The 20,376-nt window shown below is 18.5% G+C and overlaps 4 protein-coding genes and 1 non-coding gene across 8 annotated transcripts; 3 read left to right on the plus strand and 2 right to left on the minus strand.

The window, feature by feature from the left end:
- The first annotated feature begins 104 nt into the window (after positions 1-104).
- Positions 105-6,761, plus strand: LOC105736642 (uncharacterized). Of its 3 annotated transcripts, none has more exons than XM_086904186.1 (8): positions 105-704; positions 1,292-1,473; positions 1,735-1,940; positions 2,122-2,355; positions 4,784-5,133; positions 5,208-5,690; positions 5,818-6,047; positions 6,193-6,761. In XM_086904186.1, exons 1-8 carry the CDS (start codon positions 420-422, stop codon positions 6,401-6,403), a joined length of 2,181 nt encoding a protein of 726 aa, XP_086760312.1. In that variant the 5' UTR covers positions 105-419; the 3' UTR covers positions 6,404-6,761. The 3 variants fall into 3 exon arrangements, with proteins under 3 accessions (XP_086760312.1, XP_031775171.2, XP_086760319.1); XM_086904193.1 differs by having other exon boundaries at positions 502-704; positions 1,324-1,473; XM_031919311.2 differs by lacking the exon at positions 2,122-2,355.
- TRNAD-GUC (transfer RNA aspartic acid (anticodon GUC)) lies at positions 3,842-3,913 on the minus strand. Its single transcript has one exon. It is a non-coding gene; the product is annotated as a tRNA-Asp (tRNA).
- A 370-nt stretch (positions 6,762-7,131) lies between the features above and the next one.
- gb (solute carrier family 7 member genderblind) lies at positions 7,132-11,378 on the plus strand. The gene is made up of 12 exons (XM_012492303.3): positions 7,132-7,269; positions 7,356-7,496; positions 7,838-8,023; positions 8,289-8,511; positions 8,611-8,726; positions 8,929-9,054; positions 9,559-9,703; positions 9,773-9,896; positions 10,021-10,221; positions 10,604-10,753; positions 10,862-11,039; positions 11,110-11,378. The coding sequence occupies exons 3-12, from the start codon at positions 7,843-7,845 to the stop codon at positions 11,169-11,171; spliced, it is 1,506 nt and encodes a 501-aa protein (XP_012347757.1). The 5' UTR covers positions 7,132-7,269; positions 7,356-7,496; positions 7,838-7,842; the 3' UTR covers positions 11,172-11,378.
- Positions 11,379-12,322: 944 nt separating this feature from the next.
- Vha14-1 (V-type proton ATPase subunit Vha14-1) lies at positions 12,323-13,726 on the minus strand. Its single transcript, XM_003697704.4, has 5 exons — positions 13,500-13,726; positions 13,330-13,411; positions 13,169-13,251; positions 12,780-12,902; positions 12,323-12,591 (listed from the first exon to the last, which is right to left on the minus strand). Exons 1-5 carry the CDS (start codon positions 13,551-13,553, stop codon positions 12,562-12,564), a joined length of 372 nt encoding a protein of 123 aa, XP_003697752.1. The 5' UTR covers positions 13,554-13,726; the 3' UTR covers positions 12,323-12,561.
- Positions 13,727-13,733: 7 nt separating this feature from the next.
- Positions 13,734-20,158, plus strand: LOC100865602 (uncharacterized). Of its 2 annotated transcripts, XM_086904202.1 has the most exons (10): positions 13,744-13,848; positions 14,327-14,491; positions 14,650-14,861; positions 15,018-15,230; positions 15,443-15,651; positions 15,742-16,076; positions 16,169-17,458; positions 17,591-17,736; positions 19,348-19,745; positions 19,881-20,158. In XM_086904202.1, exons 3-10 carry the CDS (start codon positions 14,730-14,732, stop codon positions 20,095-20,097), a joined length of 2,940 nt encoding a protein of 979 aa, XP_086760328.1. In that variant the 5' UTR covers positions 13,744-13,848; positions 14,327-14,491; positions 14,650-14,729; the 3' UTR covers positions 20,098-20,158. The 2 variants fall into 2 exon arrangements, 1 of the variants encoding a protein (XP_086760328.1); XR_015290955.1 differs by lacking the exons at positions 19,348-19,745; positions 19,881-20,158 and adding an exon at positions 18,041-18,263 and having other exon boundaries at positions 13,734-13,848; positions 17,591-17,951.
- Positions 20,159-20,376: the final 218 nt, after the last annotated feature.

Genomic DNA, 20,376 nt, shown 5'->3' on the forward strand with positions numbered 1-20,376 from the left:
TTTTATTGTTATTTCTTTTTAATTATATGTACATACAATATTAATTGATTGTTTAATTAAATTTCCGCAATTTAAATCTAGTAAATTTTTTTTTTACTTATATAAAAGAAATTTATAAAATAATTGAAATTAAATTATCGTATAAATTGAATCATACGAATTAATATAATATGTACATTAATAATAAGAATTATTTAAATAATATAAAATTATTTAATATAATAAATAAAATATAATATAATAATAAATAAAAAACTTGCAAACAAATTTTTCTATTAGTATATCATATCAAACTAATCATATTCATAATTAATATTTAAAATATAATATTAATGTTAATATTTTCTTAAATTCGAATAAAGTAAACAGTTTACAATATTAATGAATTACAACAATAAAATAATTAATATTACGTTGCGATGCATATTATATTAACTTTTGGATTTTCAATTTCTATGAATAATTCTAATACAGAAGAAAAAAATGACAAAAGTACAATTAAAGAAAAGGTTAAAAAGAAAGTAATGGGTGAACATAAAAAAAAAGAAATAAATAAAAATACGAATGAAATTACACAAAATTACACAACTTCAAAAAATATTATACATATAGGTGAAATATTAGCTGAAATACATGTTGAATACGAACTTCTTCCAAGTTATAACTTTAAATTTGATTGTCGTTGTTGGGAAACGGCCTCAAAGGTATATCATTAATTCATTTTATTTTATTAATTCTTTTAAATTTTAATATAACAAAAAATATCATAAAAATGAATAATATTTCCATTTTTTCTAATATCTTGATTTCGATTTCAATTTTAATAAAAAAGTTCTTTATGTAAAAATTTCGATAAATATATTATATTTTATAATAGATATAATATTATATAAATAGTCTTTTAATATATAAAATAATTATTATATAAAATAATTTTGAATGTTTTTTTCGAATAAATTAATAATAACTAAATTAATAATAAATTAATAACTAAAAATAAATAATAAAATAACAAATTAACATATATCATTAAATTGTTTTTAATATATAAAAATTATATTAAAATTAAATTAATTAAATTAAAGAAAAAATTAAGTTACAAAAATGAAGAAAATTTAATAAAGAAATTTATATATATCTTTCATATCATTTCTTTTTAAATTTCATTATGATTATTTATAAACCAAGAAATTCATCCATTTATTCATCATTTATTTATCATTCATTTATTATGAATATTAAAATAATATTAAAATTTGAATATAATTTTTATTTATCTTTATTTTTATAGATTTATACTGAGAATAATGATTTATGTTTAAGACCAATACCATGTCCAATAAAAAAAGATACATATTGGGTCATATTTTCTATTCATCATTTAGTTCATTTAAATGAAGTACAATTAAGAAAATATTTTAACTATGTAATCATTTATCATATATTTTATGGAAGACAAAAATTTTCAGAAAGGTAAATAAATTAAATGTAATATTTCATTAATATGAATTTTAATTCAATAATTAATTATAATAGTTAAAATATAATATTATTTATATACTATTAAAATTTTATATTTTTTGTTTTTAAATTATGTATATAATATGTTTCATAATATATTATATACATAATATATATATTTCATATATAATATATAATATTATGTTGTTATTTCATTATAAATATAAAATTTTAGTTCACTTATTTATCTTTGTTGTATTTTTCGTCTTATAGAGCTAAAAAAGATAAAGTAAAAGGATTTTATATAAATGATAAATCTATTGATATAGGACAAGAACATTTTCTTCAAATATATCCTCTTGATTTCTATAATTCTAATTCTATTGCATCTTCAACATTAACAATCCCAGAACCTACAATAATTATAGACGAAGTTTACGGTGATTTTAGCATCGTCACATATCTTGATGTGATACCAGGTTAGAAAAATGATTTTTATATAAATTTATTCAAATAAAGAAATGATAATTTATAAAGCAATGTATGAATAAAAATTGAAAAAAAAAATAATATAAAAATTAAAAAACCATAATAAAATATTTCACTAATATAATTTTATATTATATTGTTGTTAATAAAAATATATGAAAATTTCATTAGATAGTATACATGAATATCTGTTTCGGAAAATGTCGAAAGAAAAACGTTTTCCATCTGAATCTTTAACATGTGAATTACTTTTCTCATCAGTTGAAAATGAAGAATCACCATTAATATCAAAACAGACTAAAAAATCTTTTCAAAAGAATCAAATTAAAAAAAATAAAAAAAAGAAACAGAAACAAGGAACACAGATATATGAGCTACGTTTACCTGCTGAAGTTTTGTTTTCTGGTAAATTGAGAAAAAAAGATAAATAAAAAAAATAACATAAGATATGAAACAATGAACTCATCAAAATGCTACTTTTTTACTGATTTGAAGTTTTTAAACATTTTATTATGATGATGTATAACAAAAAAGATATAAAAATATGATAGTTGAATCCTAAGCATAAAAAAAAATAAGAAAGAAACTATTTTTTATATTATCATAAATTCAAATAGCATTCTATTAAAACATTTTTTGATATACACATGAATAACAAAAAATATAACTAAAGAAGTTTTTCTTTTATTGCATTTCAATGATATCAAAGAAAAATGAAAAAAAATTAATCTATGCTAGCATAATCTGATTGTTATCAAAAGGCAAGATAACATATAATATATAATTAAGTATTATTATCTTTCTTAGATTTTTTTACGATTATTAAAATTTGTCTGCCATTTATCTGCCATAAAATTTTTTTTTCTTTTATATTATATATTTTTTGTTGCAAAATATTTTAAAAAAGTCTTAATATATTTAAAATCCGTAAGAAAGTAGTACTTTGACAAATTCAGCAAAAAAATTAAATAATTTTTGATATAAAAAATATAAATAAGAATTGAAAAAGAAACACCAACTCCTCGGCGGGGAAAAAATCCTGATCTCCTACATAACAGATGGGAATACTATTCAATTTTTATTATACAGATTAATATATTTATGAAACATTTTTATAAGATCAATTCTAAAGCAAAACAAATATAAAAATGATATATAAAAATGTCGGTTAAGCCATATTTATTATAATATAACATATTAAACAATTGAAGTTTGCATTAAATAAAGCGAGATGGAGATAGAATAAGATATATAATGTAATAGTCTTATTCTATCTATATCTCTCTTTGTCTACCATAAACTTCAATTTTTTATAATTCAATAAATAAGCCTTAATCAATATAGTTTTGTACATCAACTTTTCTATTTATTTTGGTCTCTAAAATCAAGAATCTACATGTTTCAAAGATATCCTAATTATATATTAACATTTTGTGTTTTTGTGTCTATAGATAAATATAAAACATATATAGAATAATAAAACTTGTCATTTAATATCATATCGATTATTAATATAATATATTAATACAATATCGCTTTCATGAATTGAATTGCATGAAATTTTCAATGTTTATAATTGATATAAATCTATAAAATATATCTTTTAATTTTTATTATAAGTTCAGATAAAACTTTTATTTTCTTATCATTTCAATCAATTACAACTTCTTCAATTTTTTTTTTTTATATATTATATAATAAACTAATTTTTCTAACCTGTCAAAAAAATTCAAATTATTTGATTCAATTTCAATTTTCGTTTTAAAAAATAAATTTATGTTCATTATTATATATGTAAACAATATTATTATAATTATTACTAAAATAATATTATTATATAATAAAAGTAAAATAATAATAATTACATAATAATAATAATAAAAATATATTTCTCCCCGTCGGGGAATCGAACCCCGGTCTCCCGCGTGACAGGCGGGGATACTAACCACTATACTAACGAGGACTTTGATGGGGATTTTCTCTTTTTATTTCTTAGTGTATATATAATTATATATATTTAAAATTATTTTTATATTAATAATTAATATAATCAATTTTTTCTTGCTATGAAATAATAATTACTATACATTATCGAAAAAAAAACTATTTTTTTTTAGCAATCTGCATTTTTTGTTATAATATATTAATTATAAATTACACGTTTTACGTACAATTGAATTATATAGATTGAATTATATGTATTTTATATATTAGATATAATAACAAACTGAAAATATTTGAATTAATAATAATAAAAATTGAATATATATATAAGTTATAGTAATTTTTTTGTTAAAAATAAAACTCTTTGAGAAAATGAAATCAATATCCTCAAAAGTTTTCAATTTTTGTCTTTTCAATTTTTAATATATTTTTATATTTTATATAATTTTTAATATTATCGGAAAATTTTTTTTAATTTTTTTGCTTTAAAATTATATTGAAAAAAACATTAAAACTTTGTGTTGATTTTGTTTTTTCAAAATAATATTTGACTAAAAAAAACATTAAAACTTTGTGTTGATTTTGTTTTTTTAAAATAATATTTGAGTAAAAAAAAATTGCATTATATATAACTTACTATATATAACGCATTTTATACTACATATTCAGAAAATTTCATTGAAAATAAAAAATTTATTTAAAAAATTAAAAAATATTTTTTATTTTTATCAAAAATAAATGATAGGATATACTTAATTCCTTTTTAAATTTTATATTTTTTATATTTTATACTTTTAATTTATAATTTTATTTTAAATTATTTTAATATTTTTTTGGTAATAATTTGATATTGTTTTAAAATAAAAAATGATTATAATTTTATTTTTAGATATGGGTACAATTACCACTTATAATCGAACATCGTCACTATCAAATATATCATCCGTCTTAATTTATGCACAATGTCAACATATTTTATCAAATAAACAATTACGTATAAGTTTGAATCCTATATCAATCAAATTGGAACAATTATCTAATTTCCCGGTTGATATAATAACTGAAAATGGTTTCAAATATTTATATATGAAGATTTTTATGGTAGATCGTACAATCGTCACGCCGTATTATGCTCCAAATAGAATAATGTATTTCGAATTTGTTAAATGTTTCCTCTGCGAAGAATTTCAAATGATAGAATTGATTAATTTCCTTACAACAAAATTCCTCACTGTTGAAGTAATCTAAATTTTATTTTATATATATTTACTCAACCAAATTTAAAAATTATTACGAATTTTAAATAATTATAGATAATTGGTATACGAACTGTTAATATTATCGAATCAACTTTTACTTCCGAACAACTTAATTATGACAGATCTGTAACACAGTCACCAAAAATACTTATGAAGGAAGAAATTTTATTAGGTGTTGTTCAATTTGATATATCTGATCTTTTAAGAGGATTTTGGGAAGTAAAATTGACGAATACCTTAATTCATCCTCATAATGTTTTTGCAACTAACTGTGATGAAAATGAAAGAATGAAACTTTCGTGGAAAAATTCTCCTCTTACTACAGATATTCTTACATCATATAATACATCAATGAAAATTAAAATTCGTTTAGCATATGATTTGCGAACATTTCAAAAAAAGATTCTTCGATGTGAAAATATATTGAATCGAATTTTTTTTAATTTGAATGATTTGAAATTGGCTAATGATATTTTAGATGATGTGTTTTTTTATAATTCCAGTTTATTGAATACTTATCAATCTTCAAATTTAAAAGTAATATTTTTGAATGTATATTAAAATATAATATGACATTTTTTTTAATTAATTAATATTTTGATTATACAATAACATGAAATTACAAAAATGGTTTAAAATTTATTTTTAAATATTATTTATATAGGCACAAAATGTAATAAAACACATTTTAACGGGTTTCGTTATTGAAAATTGTGAAAAAATCTACATTTTTCTAGAAGGTTTATCTAATGGATACTTGTTAAAAATTTGGGAAAAAGTAAAGAAGCTTCCTATTCAACATAAGTGTATTTATTATAACAGCAATTATATATTTTCTACGCGACTTTATGAAGATTTTATACCTTTTGGTGGAATTGTTCATATTAAATTGAGGTAAAGATAATATACACTTGTTTATAAAATTAAAAATTTTCTTATTTATTTTTTATTTATTATTTATATTTTTTATAAAGCTTATTTAATTATTCTTTTTTATTTCATTCAAAAGATATATATTTTATAATTTTGCTATTTTAAGAGAATCTTTGAATTCGCAACTTCGTACATATAGTTTATATGTTGGTAAAACAAAAACAACAATTCAATCGAATATTATAAGAAAATTAGGCATGATGAATCAAACTTTAACAATGAAATCTTTATGTCAAACATGTTTATTCCCAAAACCAAATGATGTAAAAGTTTTTATCGATGATATTCGCAAAATATATTTAAAAAATGCAATATAACTTATTAATAGTTGTAAGTTAATGACAATTATTAATAAAAGACTTAAAATTTATTTACAAATTAAGTTATATAATAATAAGATAATGCATATCTATTAGGGATATTTGAAAAAAGATAAGTTAAAAAGAAAATTTTAAAAGAATATCTTAAGAAGATATTATTATTTTGAAGATTGAAGAAGATTATTTTGATTGAAGAATAATTGTCGAATACAAATATTATTCGAAATTTTAGTTTTTAACTATTATATATAACTATTTATATTATTAACTATTATATATAATTATTATATATATTATACATACATATATATATGTATTTGAAATAAAATATTTAATAAAATATTTTTATTACAAATATTGTAATTATTGATATCGATTAATTAATAAAAATAAAAAATAACAATATTAACACAATTATGCTCTTGATATTATATAATATCAAGATAATTATAATAAATTTAAAAAATCATATAATTCAACATTATTAACATTAAATATTAACATTATGTAATTTTAATATAAATTACATCAGATAATTTTTATTGATGTATTGAAATGTATAACATACAAAAAAAATGTTAAAAGTAAATAATTAAATTTTGTTGAATAATAATGTTTATTTAAATAATAATTAAATTTTTAATCAAATATTTCTTATAATATCTTTTTACGAAGGAAAATATGAATTTACTTTTTATTATATTTTCTATTATTATAAAAAAATTGCAAATCAACCTTTAAGTTATCTTAAAGCACGTGTTTTTCTTTAACGTATAACCTATATACATTTCTGATTTTGAATAGATTTTAAGATAAAATTTTATAAATAATAAAAGAACTAAGTTATATATTTTATTTTTTAGGTAATGTAAAAGCAATTTATATTGAATTATATTGAATTTTATTTTGTATTTTTATAATTTTATAAAATAAGCATTTTTATTTTCAGATGATGTATGTTCAAAAAATAATTGAGAAAATTGATATACATAGATAATAGTTAAACATTTATATTTTATATTATACATTAATTTATTGTTTATTTATACCAAAGAAAGATATCTCAGTATTACCATTTAGTTCCATAAAGGTATATTAGTTTTCATCAGTATAATTCAAAATGATAATATTTTCAATTTAAAAAAATATTATTAAAAATATTATTTATTAAAATTAATTTAATATAATTATTATCTCTTAAAAATTAATAAATCTTAATTTTTAACGTTTTAAAGTAACTATTCAGTATTAAATATGTAAAAATTTTTTTCTATAAAATTTTATATAAATATTAAATTATTTAATTTATAAAGTATATATATTAATATATATATTGAAATAAATATATAACAAATTAATTTTATAGTAGTTTAACATTAAATTTTTTATATGTATACATTATATTTCATTAAATATGTTCATTAAATTTAGACAAAATGATTTCTCAAATATTTGATGAATCTCCAAAAGAAACACAATTAATTACTTCAGATGATGAATCTCAGAATCTTAAAAAAATTGATAAAAATGTTAATGGTACTAATAAAATACAAATGAAAAAACAACTAGGTCTTTTAGAAGGAATTGCAATTATTTTAGGAATTATATGTGGTTCAGGTAAAGTTATTTATGTGATTTATATTCTTTTTATATTTTTCAAAAAAAATTATTTTTATTTATTATAAAAATATTTGATAATTTTCTGAAATAAATGTTTTTTATTTTTTTCTAATTTTAATTATAAATATAACTATATAATATAATTATAAACTTTTAAAAATATAGTAAGTAGTAGAAATTAATATTAATATTATAAAATTAATATTATGTAAATATATTATATTCTTTTTCTTTATATTATGTAATTAATTATTGTTTTTAGGTATTTTTATTTCCCCAAAAGGTGTAATTACAGAAGTAGGAAGTGTTGGAATATCTTTAATTATTTGGATTTTATGTGGTTTACTTTCTATGGTGGGTGCATTATGTTATGCTGAATTGGGTACTTGCATACCTCGTAGTGGTGGAGACTATGCTTATATCTATGAGGCTTTTGGTGATTTACCTGCTTTTTTGTATTTATGGGCTGCTAATTTAATTTTTGTGTAAGTTATTTTTATGAAATTTTATCATTGTTATTTGAATATTTTATATTTTAATTACATTTATACTATTTTTTAAAATGATTATTTTTTAATTTTTAGACCAACTACAAATGCTATCATGGGATTAACTTTTGCTGAATATGTTTTACAACCATTTTTTCCAAATTGTTCTATTCCAGATAGTAGTGTACGTTTATTGGCAGCAGTTACTATTTGTAAGATATTTTATATATAAAATTATTTTTATTCTTAATTTTCTATTTCATTAAAATTTCATTCGTTCTTTTATATAATCATAAATATTTTCACAAATAAAAAGTAGTTTTAAAGAATTAAAGATTTTATTAAATCTTCAATTCTAATTTTATTTATTTATTATTTATAATTTTTTTATTATTATTTCTATAATTTTAATAGGTTTACTTACATTTATAAATTGCTATGATGTCAAAGATACATCTAAAATGCAAAATGTATTCATGTTTGCTAAAGTTGGTGCATTATTAATTATAATTATTACTGGATTAGTTTGGGTAATGTTAGGTAAGTATAATTCAATATATTTATATAATATATTCATATTCATATATTCATATAAAATCTCATATACATATATATTTTATTTGAAAAAGGATTATAGAGAGAGAGAAAAAAAAGATGGAGAGAATATATATATTTATGACAATATATGTAAAATTAAGATCATATGAATACATTAATTATATAATATATTTTCACTTCTTTTATTTAAATAATTTTTATTTCAAGCATTTTCTCTAAAAATGGATAACAAATTTCTTACATTTTTTTTGTATTCTTTAAAAATCACAAATATTTTTCACAGTCTAGAAAGATATATATTTTTTAAAATATAATCATTCAAAATTTGCATTCTGATTTGATAAACATATTATTATTTGAATATCTATACATATTATATATAAAATATTATATATAATAAATATATATAAATATAATATTATATATATATATGAGTTTATAATCATTTTTCATCATTTTTTTTTATATGTTAATCATTTATTTCAGGACATACAGAAAATTTTGAAAATGTATTTGAAAATACAATTACGGATCCTGGTAAAATTGCAGTTGCCTTCTATTCTGGTATATTTTCATATTCTGGATGGAATTATTTAAATTTTATGACTGAAGAATTAAAGAATCCCTATGTGTATGTAATATAAAATAATATATAAGATTAAATTTTTAATATTAAATAAGCAATATTGTTTTTTTATAGAAATTTACCACGAGCTATATACATATCATTACCTTTAATTACTCTTATTTATGTATTGGCAAATGTAGCATATTTATCAGTTTTAACGCCAACTGCGATGATCGCTTCTCGTGCAATTGCTGTGGTTAGTATTATTTTTTACATATTGGACATTTCTTACATTACATCTTATTTAAAAAAATTTATTATAAATATATTCGTATTTATTAATATATATTTATTAAAAATATAAGATAAATTTTTATTAGACTTTTGGAGATCAACTTCTTGGTATGATGGCATGGACGATACCTGTTATGGTAGCTATTTCTGCATTTGGAGGATTAAGTGTTCACATTATGACATCATCTAGAATGTGTTTTGTTGGTGCCAGAAATGGACATTTTCCTTCCATGTTAAGTCATATTAATATTTCAAGATTTACACCCACTCCTGCTTTGATTTTTCTTGTACATATATATATATATATATAATTTATTATACAAGATATTTGGACAAAATAAATAAAAAATTTAAGAGATAATTCTAAAAATTAAAATAAACAAAAATTGCAAGATGTGCAAAAATATCTATTAAAATTAATTTTTAAAATTATAAGCAATTTAATTTTAATATTATTATAATATTAGTGAGACTCATTTATAAAATTGTGCTTAAAAAATTAACAGATTTAACAGATATTTTTGCATATTTTTTGCATATTTTATGTTTAGAAATTTTTACTAATTTTTAGAATTATCCTTTAAATTTTCTATTTTTTTCAAATACACTATATAATGTTAATTTCTAGATTAATATTTATTTGATTTAAATATTTTTTTTCATTTTCAGTGTATGTTGTCTTTAATAATGCTGTGTACAAGTGATATTTTTGTATTGATTACATATTGTAGTATAGTCGAATCATTTTTCATAATGCTATCAGTAGCTGGTGTTTTATGGCTTCGTTATAAACAACCCAATATGAATCGACCAATTAAAGTAAATAAATTTATTATATTATTATATTATGTTATAAATATATTATTTTAAAATATATTATAAATTTAGAATTTTTTTTTTTATTAAAATTATAAATATATTTTATAGATGCCTTTATGGATTCCTGTTACATTTGTGGCCATATGTGCATTTTTAGTATTTGTTCCTTGCTATCAAAGGCCATATGAAGTTGGAATTGGTGCTTTAATAACTTTATCTGGAATTCCAGCTTATTTCATAGGTGTTAAATGGAAAAATAGACCATTGTGGTTTCAACAATTTAATCGTATGTAATATCTATATATTTTTATTATGTTTTTAATTTTTTTTTAATAATTTTATAATTTTTGTTACAGTCAAAATTACTTATACTGTGCAAAAATTATTTTTATCTGCTATAGAAGAACGGGATTATTAATTTATATAATATAAATATAAAAAAATTGAAATTACTTTAAATTTTGGTATTTTACTTTAGTATTATTTGTATATCATATCTATTCACATTAATAACACCAGATGACTGTGTTCTTGCTAAACAAAAATTTATAATGTATTATAAGATTAAAAAAAATATATGAAGTTTGCTCTCTAGGTTATAAAATTAAATATTTATAATTATCAATTATTATTTATTTTAATTATTGTTATAATTATTTTATTTTATTATATAAAATTCATTAATTCCTCATATTAGAATAATTTTGATTTTCTAATTGCACACAAATTTTGCTGCAAAGTTATATATTATTATTTAAAATTCAAAATCTGTTTTTATAATTATTAATATATTTTTTATTTGCATTTAAAATATTATATTAAAATAAAAATAAATAATCATTATTCGTTCATTAAAAAATTTTATTGAAATTTTTATTGAATTAATATTATTAATAAATATAACTAATATAATTATTTTTAATAAATTAGATTTAATATTTATTAATTATTATTATATATATATTTTATATTATTTATATAATTATTATTATTATAATATTAATTATTAGAATTATTAGATATAATATTGTAATATATATATATATATATATATATATATATATATATACACATATACATATATATACATATATATTATAGTAAAGTGAAGATATGTATATTCTATACAAAAATATATAAAGTAATAAGAATAGAATATGATTTCATATTTATAATGTATAATAATTTCTGTGATGTGAATCCATGTATAAAAAAAATTTTATCAAAATTTTTCTAATATTGTAATATAATTTGTAATATAATAATTTATAAAGCAAATTGTATATAAATAAATTCTAAAATCATTTTCTGTTAATTAAAATTAATCAAAAATAATAGAATAATAAAACTTTCTATTTATTAATAACAAAATATATAATGTATTCTAGTGTATTCTATTTTCTACATTATTTATATTTATCTATTTATATATAGAAATACATAAAATATATGAAGATATTAAATTTATCAATAAATGATAATTCTCAATTTTAGTTTAATATATATATTTTAGTTTAATATATATATGTATCCAATCAAATTTTATAAAATTTTATAATATAAAATATCTTAATAGAATAAGCTTCTTTTATTTAACATTGAATTAAATAACATCATATAACATAGCACAAGATTTATATATTTATATTTTATATAATTATATATAAATTGAAAATTGGTAAATTTTTTAAATGTAACATAATGGAATACATTTTTATATTTTTTTCTATATAACTTGTATTACATATAAAGATTAACAAATAAATTTATATCTAAAAACATAAATTTTTGTTTTTTATATTTTTAAATTAATGTATATCTTCAGGATTAAACATTCCCTGTAAAATTATATATAATATTTAATTAATTAATAAATTAATACTATTTAATTATAAAGTAATATAAAAAATAAATTATATAATTTTTAGTATATTATTCATAAATAAAAACACTATAATATATTTTGGAGAATAACAATTATCATTACCTAATTTGCAAATGTATAATTATAAATAATATATCTTACCTTAGCACGCCTTAAAATAGAATCTTTAGTAGCATCATATGGATGATCTTTACTTGGAATTTCTAATACTGATGGTATAGGCTGCGTGTGGCTATCAATTACATGACGGATCATTTCAGCAACCTTAAATATTTTAACAAACATATTAACATATGTTGTTATTATTAATTAGTCATTATTATCTAATTAACCAACTAAGTTTTAATTCATAAATTTTATTTTTTGAAAAAATAATATTATTTTCATTTTTTATTATTAAAATATATTATTAAAAATAAAAACAATAAAATATTTTTTTTAAGAATATGAATAAAAATAATTAATATATATAATATATAATAATATATACATAAATAAATATAAATAATTTTATTAATATAAATACTTACATTTTGATTGATAAGTATAATATCAATATCATCTCGTTTAATAAAACGTTTAAATGTATCTTCTATATCACTTACAGCTGTATCTGTAAAATATAAATAAATATATGATAATTTTATAATTTTTTAAAAAATTTTTTCTTGTAAAAAAAAGTTTGATTTACTTTTATCTACAACCATAAAATTAGGTTGACGATGTTTATTAATCTCGCCAACTCCTCCCAAGAGAAATCCTACACAAGTATCCTAAAATGAAACTTTTATAAATGTTGAATAAGATAAATTTATATATATTAATATATATTGATACATATGTAATTTATAATTCAATCACCTCATCTCCTATCACAGCAAGAAGTTTACCTTTCCCCGCGGAATGAAGAGCCATTATTATAAAAAGTCAAAAGTAACAGAGCAAATTTAAAAAAAGAATTGTTAGTTTAACAATTCTTGATAATATATCAGCTGACAAGTCACACCTACGTACATAAACTATTTGAACATCACGTGCTAAACTTGTCCAATTGAAACAGTATAATAACAGAAGATAGGGAATTAAGTTTAAAAACAGTAAATTCTGAAATAGATTGATGTATTATCTACAGTATAGTAGATATCTATCAATTCTTTATCTCCTTCTAATATTATCGATCGAAAAAAGATGCAATGATGTAATATAGATAGTAAGCATTAAGAGATAATTTCAAAACGTGCTATATAAGATTTCGTTTTATACATATCGAATTTTTCATTTATTAAGCTGAATTTTTATTGAAATGATTATTTTTAACTATTTTATATATTAATTATTAGGTTAAAATATTTATTATTATATATTATAATGAGCTAAAATTTATTGAAAAAAAATCATTCTAAACATATTAACAATTTAAGTTCTTCCATGTACATAAACGTGCATAACGCATAATATAAAATAAGGTTATGTTTCTATATGTGTTAGAACATAAATTCTCATATATATATTTGATATTAATTATATATATATACATATATATAAATTGGAAAACGAAAATTTGTGTTAGAATTTTATGCATTATTCATTATGTTAATATGTAAAAATATAAAAATAAGTGATTAAAAATATTTCTCAAAATTCAATAATAGTTGTTGTGAATTATCTTTATTAATTATGTTATTTAGGTTATTATGTTATGGAATTTAAACGTCATTAAGGATTGTGTACATATTTTCATTATTGAACATAATTATAAATATGAAAATTCATTACATATATATCGATTTGTGTTAAATGTAAAAAGAAGTGTGCATCTAATTATCATTTGCTATTAATAAAATCTTTATCTTGTAAGTCATAATTATTACTATGAGTATAACCCTAAGTAAATAATTATATTGATATTTTATGTTTTCTTTCATATCAAATAATTTTTATAATATTCCATTGTTAGTTAATTAATACACAAACATATTTTTTAACATATATTTTTAATTTTGTATTTTAGGAATTATATTTTATTAATGTACATATTTAATGACTGAAATAATATAATTATTAGTGACTATATAGAGCAACAGAAAAAAAATGTCATTTGTGAATGATATTAATATTTATAAAAAGATGGTTTCTGAAGATGTACAAAAATCATGTACAGTAAATGAAACTGCAACAGAATTTATGGTTTTGCCTAAATATGAACATACAGAGGAAACACTAGTAATAAAATAATTAGTATTTTGATATATATATATAATATAAATTTTATATATATATATAAAATTTAAATATATATATATATTTAAAATTTATATTATATCATTTATATTTTTAGTTTATTTTAATTTTTTTATTAATTAAAAATATTATATATAGGTTGTTGGTGAAGAAATAATTGTAGATGAAAATATAAATCAAAAAATTTCAGAAGAAGTTATTTGTAAACAGAAAAATACTTCTAAATATTTTGAAGAAAGTATAGATACAACAATGTCTGTAAAATATACAGAAGATTCTATACCATTATCTACATTAGATACATCCAGACGGAAATGGATTCCTAATGACATCAATAAAGAAGATTTATTGGTAAATATTATTAATGATTAAATATTATTATTAATATTATTAAACATTTAAAATTATATTAAAAGAGAATATAATATATCGAAATGATAAAAATATTTTTTTATGTTAGTATGTTATAATTATATTATAATTTACATATTGTAAATTTAAAATCAATTATAAAAATGAATATTATATCTTTTATTGTAATATAAATTAACATAATATGATAGTTATCAGAATCAGAAGAAAGTGAAACTGAAATGTATATTAAAGTAATAAATGATGATCAAGATGGAGATGAAGAAACAATAGCTACATTTGTAACTGCTGCTGGTCAACAATTAGCATTATATGCAGTTGAAGATTCAGAAGAAATTTTTGCTGTAGCAGTTTATGATGAATCTGGTGAACCTCCAACAAATTTTCAATTTCTAATGAAGTATATATATTTATTCATATATTATGTATTCCATTGATAATAAACATGTAATTGTATATAATACAAATAATAAAATAATCTTATTTATAGAGCGGATGTTGAAAGATTAATAGGTGAAGGTGCAGTTAGAACTGTCAAAAAACCAACACAGATAAGAAAACATTTATTAACTACTCAATCACCGATATTTTTTCCTAAAAATGAATCGACAGATGATATATTAATGGATAATGAAAATAAAATCGTAACAAATGAAAATGGAAAAATTAAAAAAAGAAAAGATATATTGGAAGAAAATTCAACTTTAATGAAAGATTCTAATTTAAATTTACATAAAAAACGAGTTCCTAATGTTATATATGCAACAAATGAAAAGCAGTCAGATGTAACATATTTAATGATGGGTGATTGTTCTGTAAATATAGGTATGTATTTAAAAATTATAATTATTTCTATATAAGATTATATTTTATTACAGTAAAACTTTAAATATTATAAAAGCATATAAATTTAATAGATAATTCTCAAGAGTGTCAAGAAGATGATAAAAGTGATGGTGAATTTATACAACAGTCAACTGTACAATATATTTTATTTGAAGGTGATCAATCTGATTCCGAACTAACATTTGATGAAATTCATGAAACTCTTCAAAATTTGAAATCAAATGCAATGAAAAAGCAAGTAAATAAAAAAATCATTAGAGATCAAAATAATATTGGAAATATTAAAGAAACTGAATATGAAACTTCAATGTATCAAAATTCTAATGGATCTAATAGAATATCTAATAATTTAACAAAAAGAAAATTAAATTTATTAGATAGCCAACAAGAATTATTAGAGACATTAACAGATTCATCAACAGATTTAATATCATGTAGTACAAATTTAGATATATCAAATGGTTCGATTGAATATACATCACCTGAATCGTCACAAATACAGTATAAAACTAAGCGATCTCGAAAACAACAATTGATTTCTGTAAATCGTGAAGATTCGGAAATTATTATACAACCAGCATCTCTTTTAACTGAAGAAGACAATAATATTAGAAAAAGAGTAAAACGAAGCAAAAGAGTTGTAGCTCATCCTAATTATCATCAAAGAAATAATGACTCAAAAAGAATGAAAAAAATTAAACGAAAAGAAGTGGAAATTATTGAAATTGATATTGATGAAGAAGAAAATATTTTGCAATCACAACAGGATGTTGTTGAAATAACTATAGATGATAGTAAAGATAAATATTCTAGTGATAAAGAAAATGAAATTATTATGGTTGGAGATTCCGATGATGAATCACAGTCAAATTCAAAAACAATTTTATTACAATGTCAATATTGTTCAAGAAATTTTAGACAACAAAGAGCTCTAGAAACACATTTGCGAGTTTGTTCAAAATCACCAGCTAATACTATACGATTTAATGAACAAAATTTAAAACAAGAAAATGATACAATTGAAAATACTATTAAAAAACAATATGCTTGTAAAATATGTCAACAAAAGTTCGATGTAGTAGTAGCATTAGCACGTCATGTACGTTCAGAACATTCTCAAAGAAAAAAACGTAAGTTCAGTAAATTATCAGTTGAACGATCAACTGAAATTAAAGAAAAGAAAGAGCATACTGAATCAAAAAAACAAATAAGTATAATTAAAAGAATTAAAAAAAAAAGAAATCAACGACCAAATTATACATGGGAAGTAAAAAAATTAAGCTGTTCTGACTGCGGTAGATGGTTTCCTAGTGCTGCCTTGTTAAGAGCACATTGTTTACAGCATGGTACAAAAAAATCTGGTAAGATTTTAAATCTTAATGTAATTATAATAATTGGTTAATATAATTCTCAAATTATTATTCTTATTCTAAACTAATAATATTTTTATGTAATTGAAAATATGAAAATAATTGAAAAATATTTTTTTATAGAACAACAAATTCGCAGATGTCAAATATGTAAGAAAATAATTAGATCTAGATTACTTTTTGTACAACATTTGAAGAAACATAGAAATTTACAAAAAAATACAAAATCTGTGTCAAATATTCAAAAAAAGTTACATACTACTAGGTCAGTGACAAGTAAAATTACAACGCTCAGAAAACGGGGCCGCTCACGAAAATTTTGATCTCTTCAGATATCAAAACTTATAGAAATTGGTGATATATGACAAATATTGTTGCTATTTCTTCTAATGTGAAATATGTATAATATAATGTTCTTACTTCCAATAAAAATTGGAAATATTTATATGTTTGATGAAGAAATATCTTTAAATTGCAGATGATAGTAGGTATCTAATTAAAAATGTATATATTACTTAGATATACTATGTATATTATATCATTTAAGTTTATATCATACAAGTACATTTGCAGCTTAAATTGATTAAAAGACTGACTTCTTTCATTCTTTGATTATAATTTTAAAAAAATCAAGTGCCGAAAATTAATTAAATTTAAAAAAAAAATTTGCCATGTTTAATAAAATATTTAAAATAAATTATATAAGTCAGTCTTTATTCATAAATTTCACTGATGATCATTGATACTTACTCAATAATATTATTGATTACTGTAAATAAAGTGATTATATTAAAAATATGTATATATTTATTGAAATATTTTCTTTTCATATATACAAATATATATATAATTCATATATACAAATTATTCCAATTACTTTTTAATATTTAAATATCAATAAAATAAAAATAAAATGTTTTATTTTTGATTTCATAAACTATTATTTGTTAATTAAATTAATTGTTAATATTTGTTAATTTTAAAATATATATAAAATAGGCTCAATATATTTTAAATTTTGAAATATATCTAAAAAATTATACTTAAAAAAACTTATAAATTTACATTTATATGATATACAAAAATATATAAAATTTTTTTATACAATATATAAAAGTTTTATTACAAATATATATATATATATATATATATATATATATATATATATATATATATATAAGTTTTATTACATTTATTACATACATTATTAGTTTAATCTTTCAATATTTGCATTATATTTTTGAATATATGCAAAAATGTTTAAAAATTTCTAATATTAGAAAATATATACTTTTCCCAAGAATTTTCAAAAGAATAATTATTAATCATATTATTTAATATATCAAAATTTATATCATATACTATTAGTTTATTCAATCACTCCTTTATATTATATTTTAAATATATATACAAAAATGCTTAAAAGTTTATATATATTAAAAATTATGATTTTTATTTCCAAGAATTTTCAAAGGAATAATTATTTTAATATAAATAAATAATGATTTATTATATATGTGATTGCTATGTAAAAATAATATATAAATATACAGAGTGTTAATATATTCGTAAGACTTAAAGAATCCGATAAAAAATAATTATTTTTTATAATTTTTAAAATATATAAGTATGTACATAGTAACGTACTTTCTTTATTGTTTAAATTTTTTTCATTATCTAGATTAAAATTGCTAATAACTAACTTATCTATAAATAGTATTAGTGAATGTGTGTGTAAGCATGCGTTAAATGCTGCTTCTACTATACGATCAAATGTTTATTATATAACATAATACATTAATAGTATACATAATATTTTTAAATTTATTGTTTCAAACAAAAATAAAAAAAAATGAAACAATTTTATTTTGTTATTAGAGATAAAAATGGATGTTGCTAAGAAAAAAAAAACTATACAAAAGATCGACAAGAAGACGCATAATAGTGAACCAGAAAGTAGCAATAATGAATCAAAATCAAATACAAAGTGGAATATTAAAGATAAAAAAATATTGTTAGAAGCATTACAAAAATATGGATCTGAAAATATTGACGCTATATCAAAAATGTTACCAAATATACCTTTAGAAGATATTAAATCAACAATTTCTAAATATTCTGAAACAGCAAAAAATCTATATGAAGATGAATTATTAAACAAATGGCTGAAATGTGGATTGTATCAACCTGAGGACAGTCTTATACCAGAAGCATTATTATTTATACAATTATTTGAAAATCATCCATCTCCTTCTGAATTAGAAGGTTATGATATCAGGTATATATATATATATATATAATATAAATTAATATTGTATAATATAAACATTTATAATACAAATTAATATATGTAATACAAAATAATATATAATATTAATAAATTATGTTTATTAATAATTATATATTTTTATAGATCAATATATAATTTCCTTTATCGCTCATGTTTTGGACAATCATCATATTTTGATTTATCACCAAAAGATAGAGATTTGTTATGTTTTTTAATATCAAAAATAGAACAAAAGGTATGGCCAAAATGTAAGACAGATATTTGGGAATATGTTGGCAAAGTTTATAATAGAAGAAATATAAAAAAAGTATATCCAGGAAAAAAAGGACATTTATTGTAATATTGCAGTTATAATTTTTTGCACTTATGTTTAATAATAATTTAATAAATATTATAACATATTTAAAGTTTTAATATATTTCTTTAATAAAAATAGATTTTTTTTTGTTTATATATAATATAAATATTGATTTCAAATAATGAAATAATTTATTTTATGCAATAAAATTATAGAAATTATATTTTGTGATAAAAATTATTTTATATAAATTATATAAGATAATAAAAATGAGATGTTGATTTCAAAAAATTAATATTAATAAATTGAAATATCATTTTA

This window comes from Apis florea, unplaced genomic scaffold, assembly GCF_048593485.1.
Source record: "Apis florea isolate Af1SG1 unplaced genomic scaffold, ASM4859348v1 contig_1615_pilon, whole genome shotgun sequence".
NCBI lineage: Eukaryota > Metazoa > Arthropoda > Insecta > Hymenoptera > Apidae > Apis > Apis florea.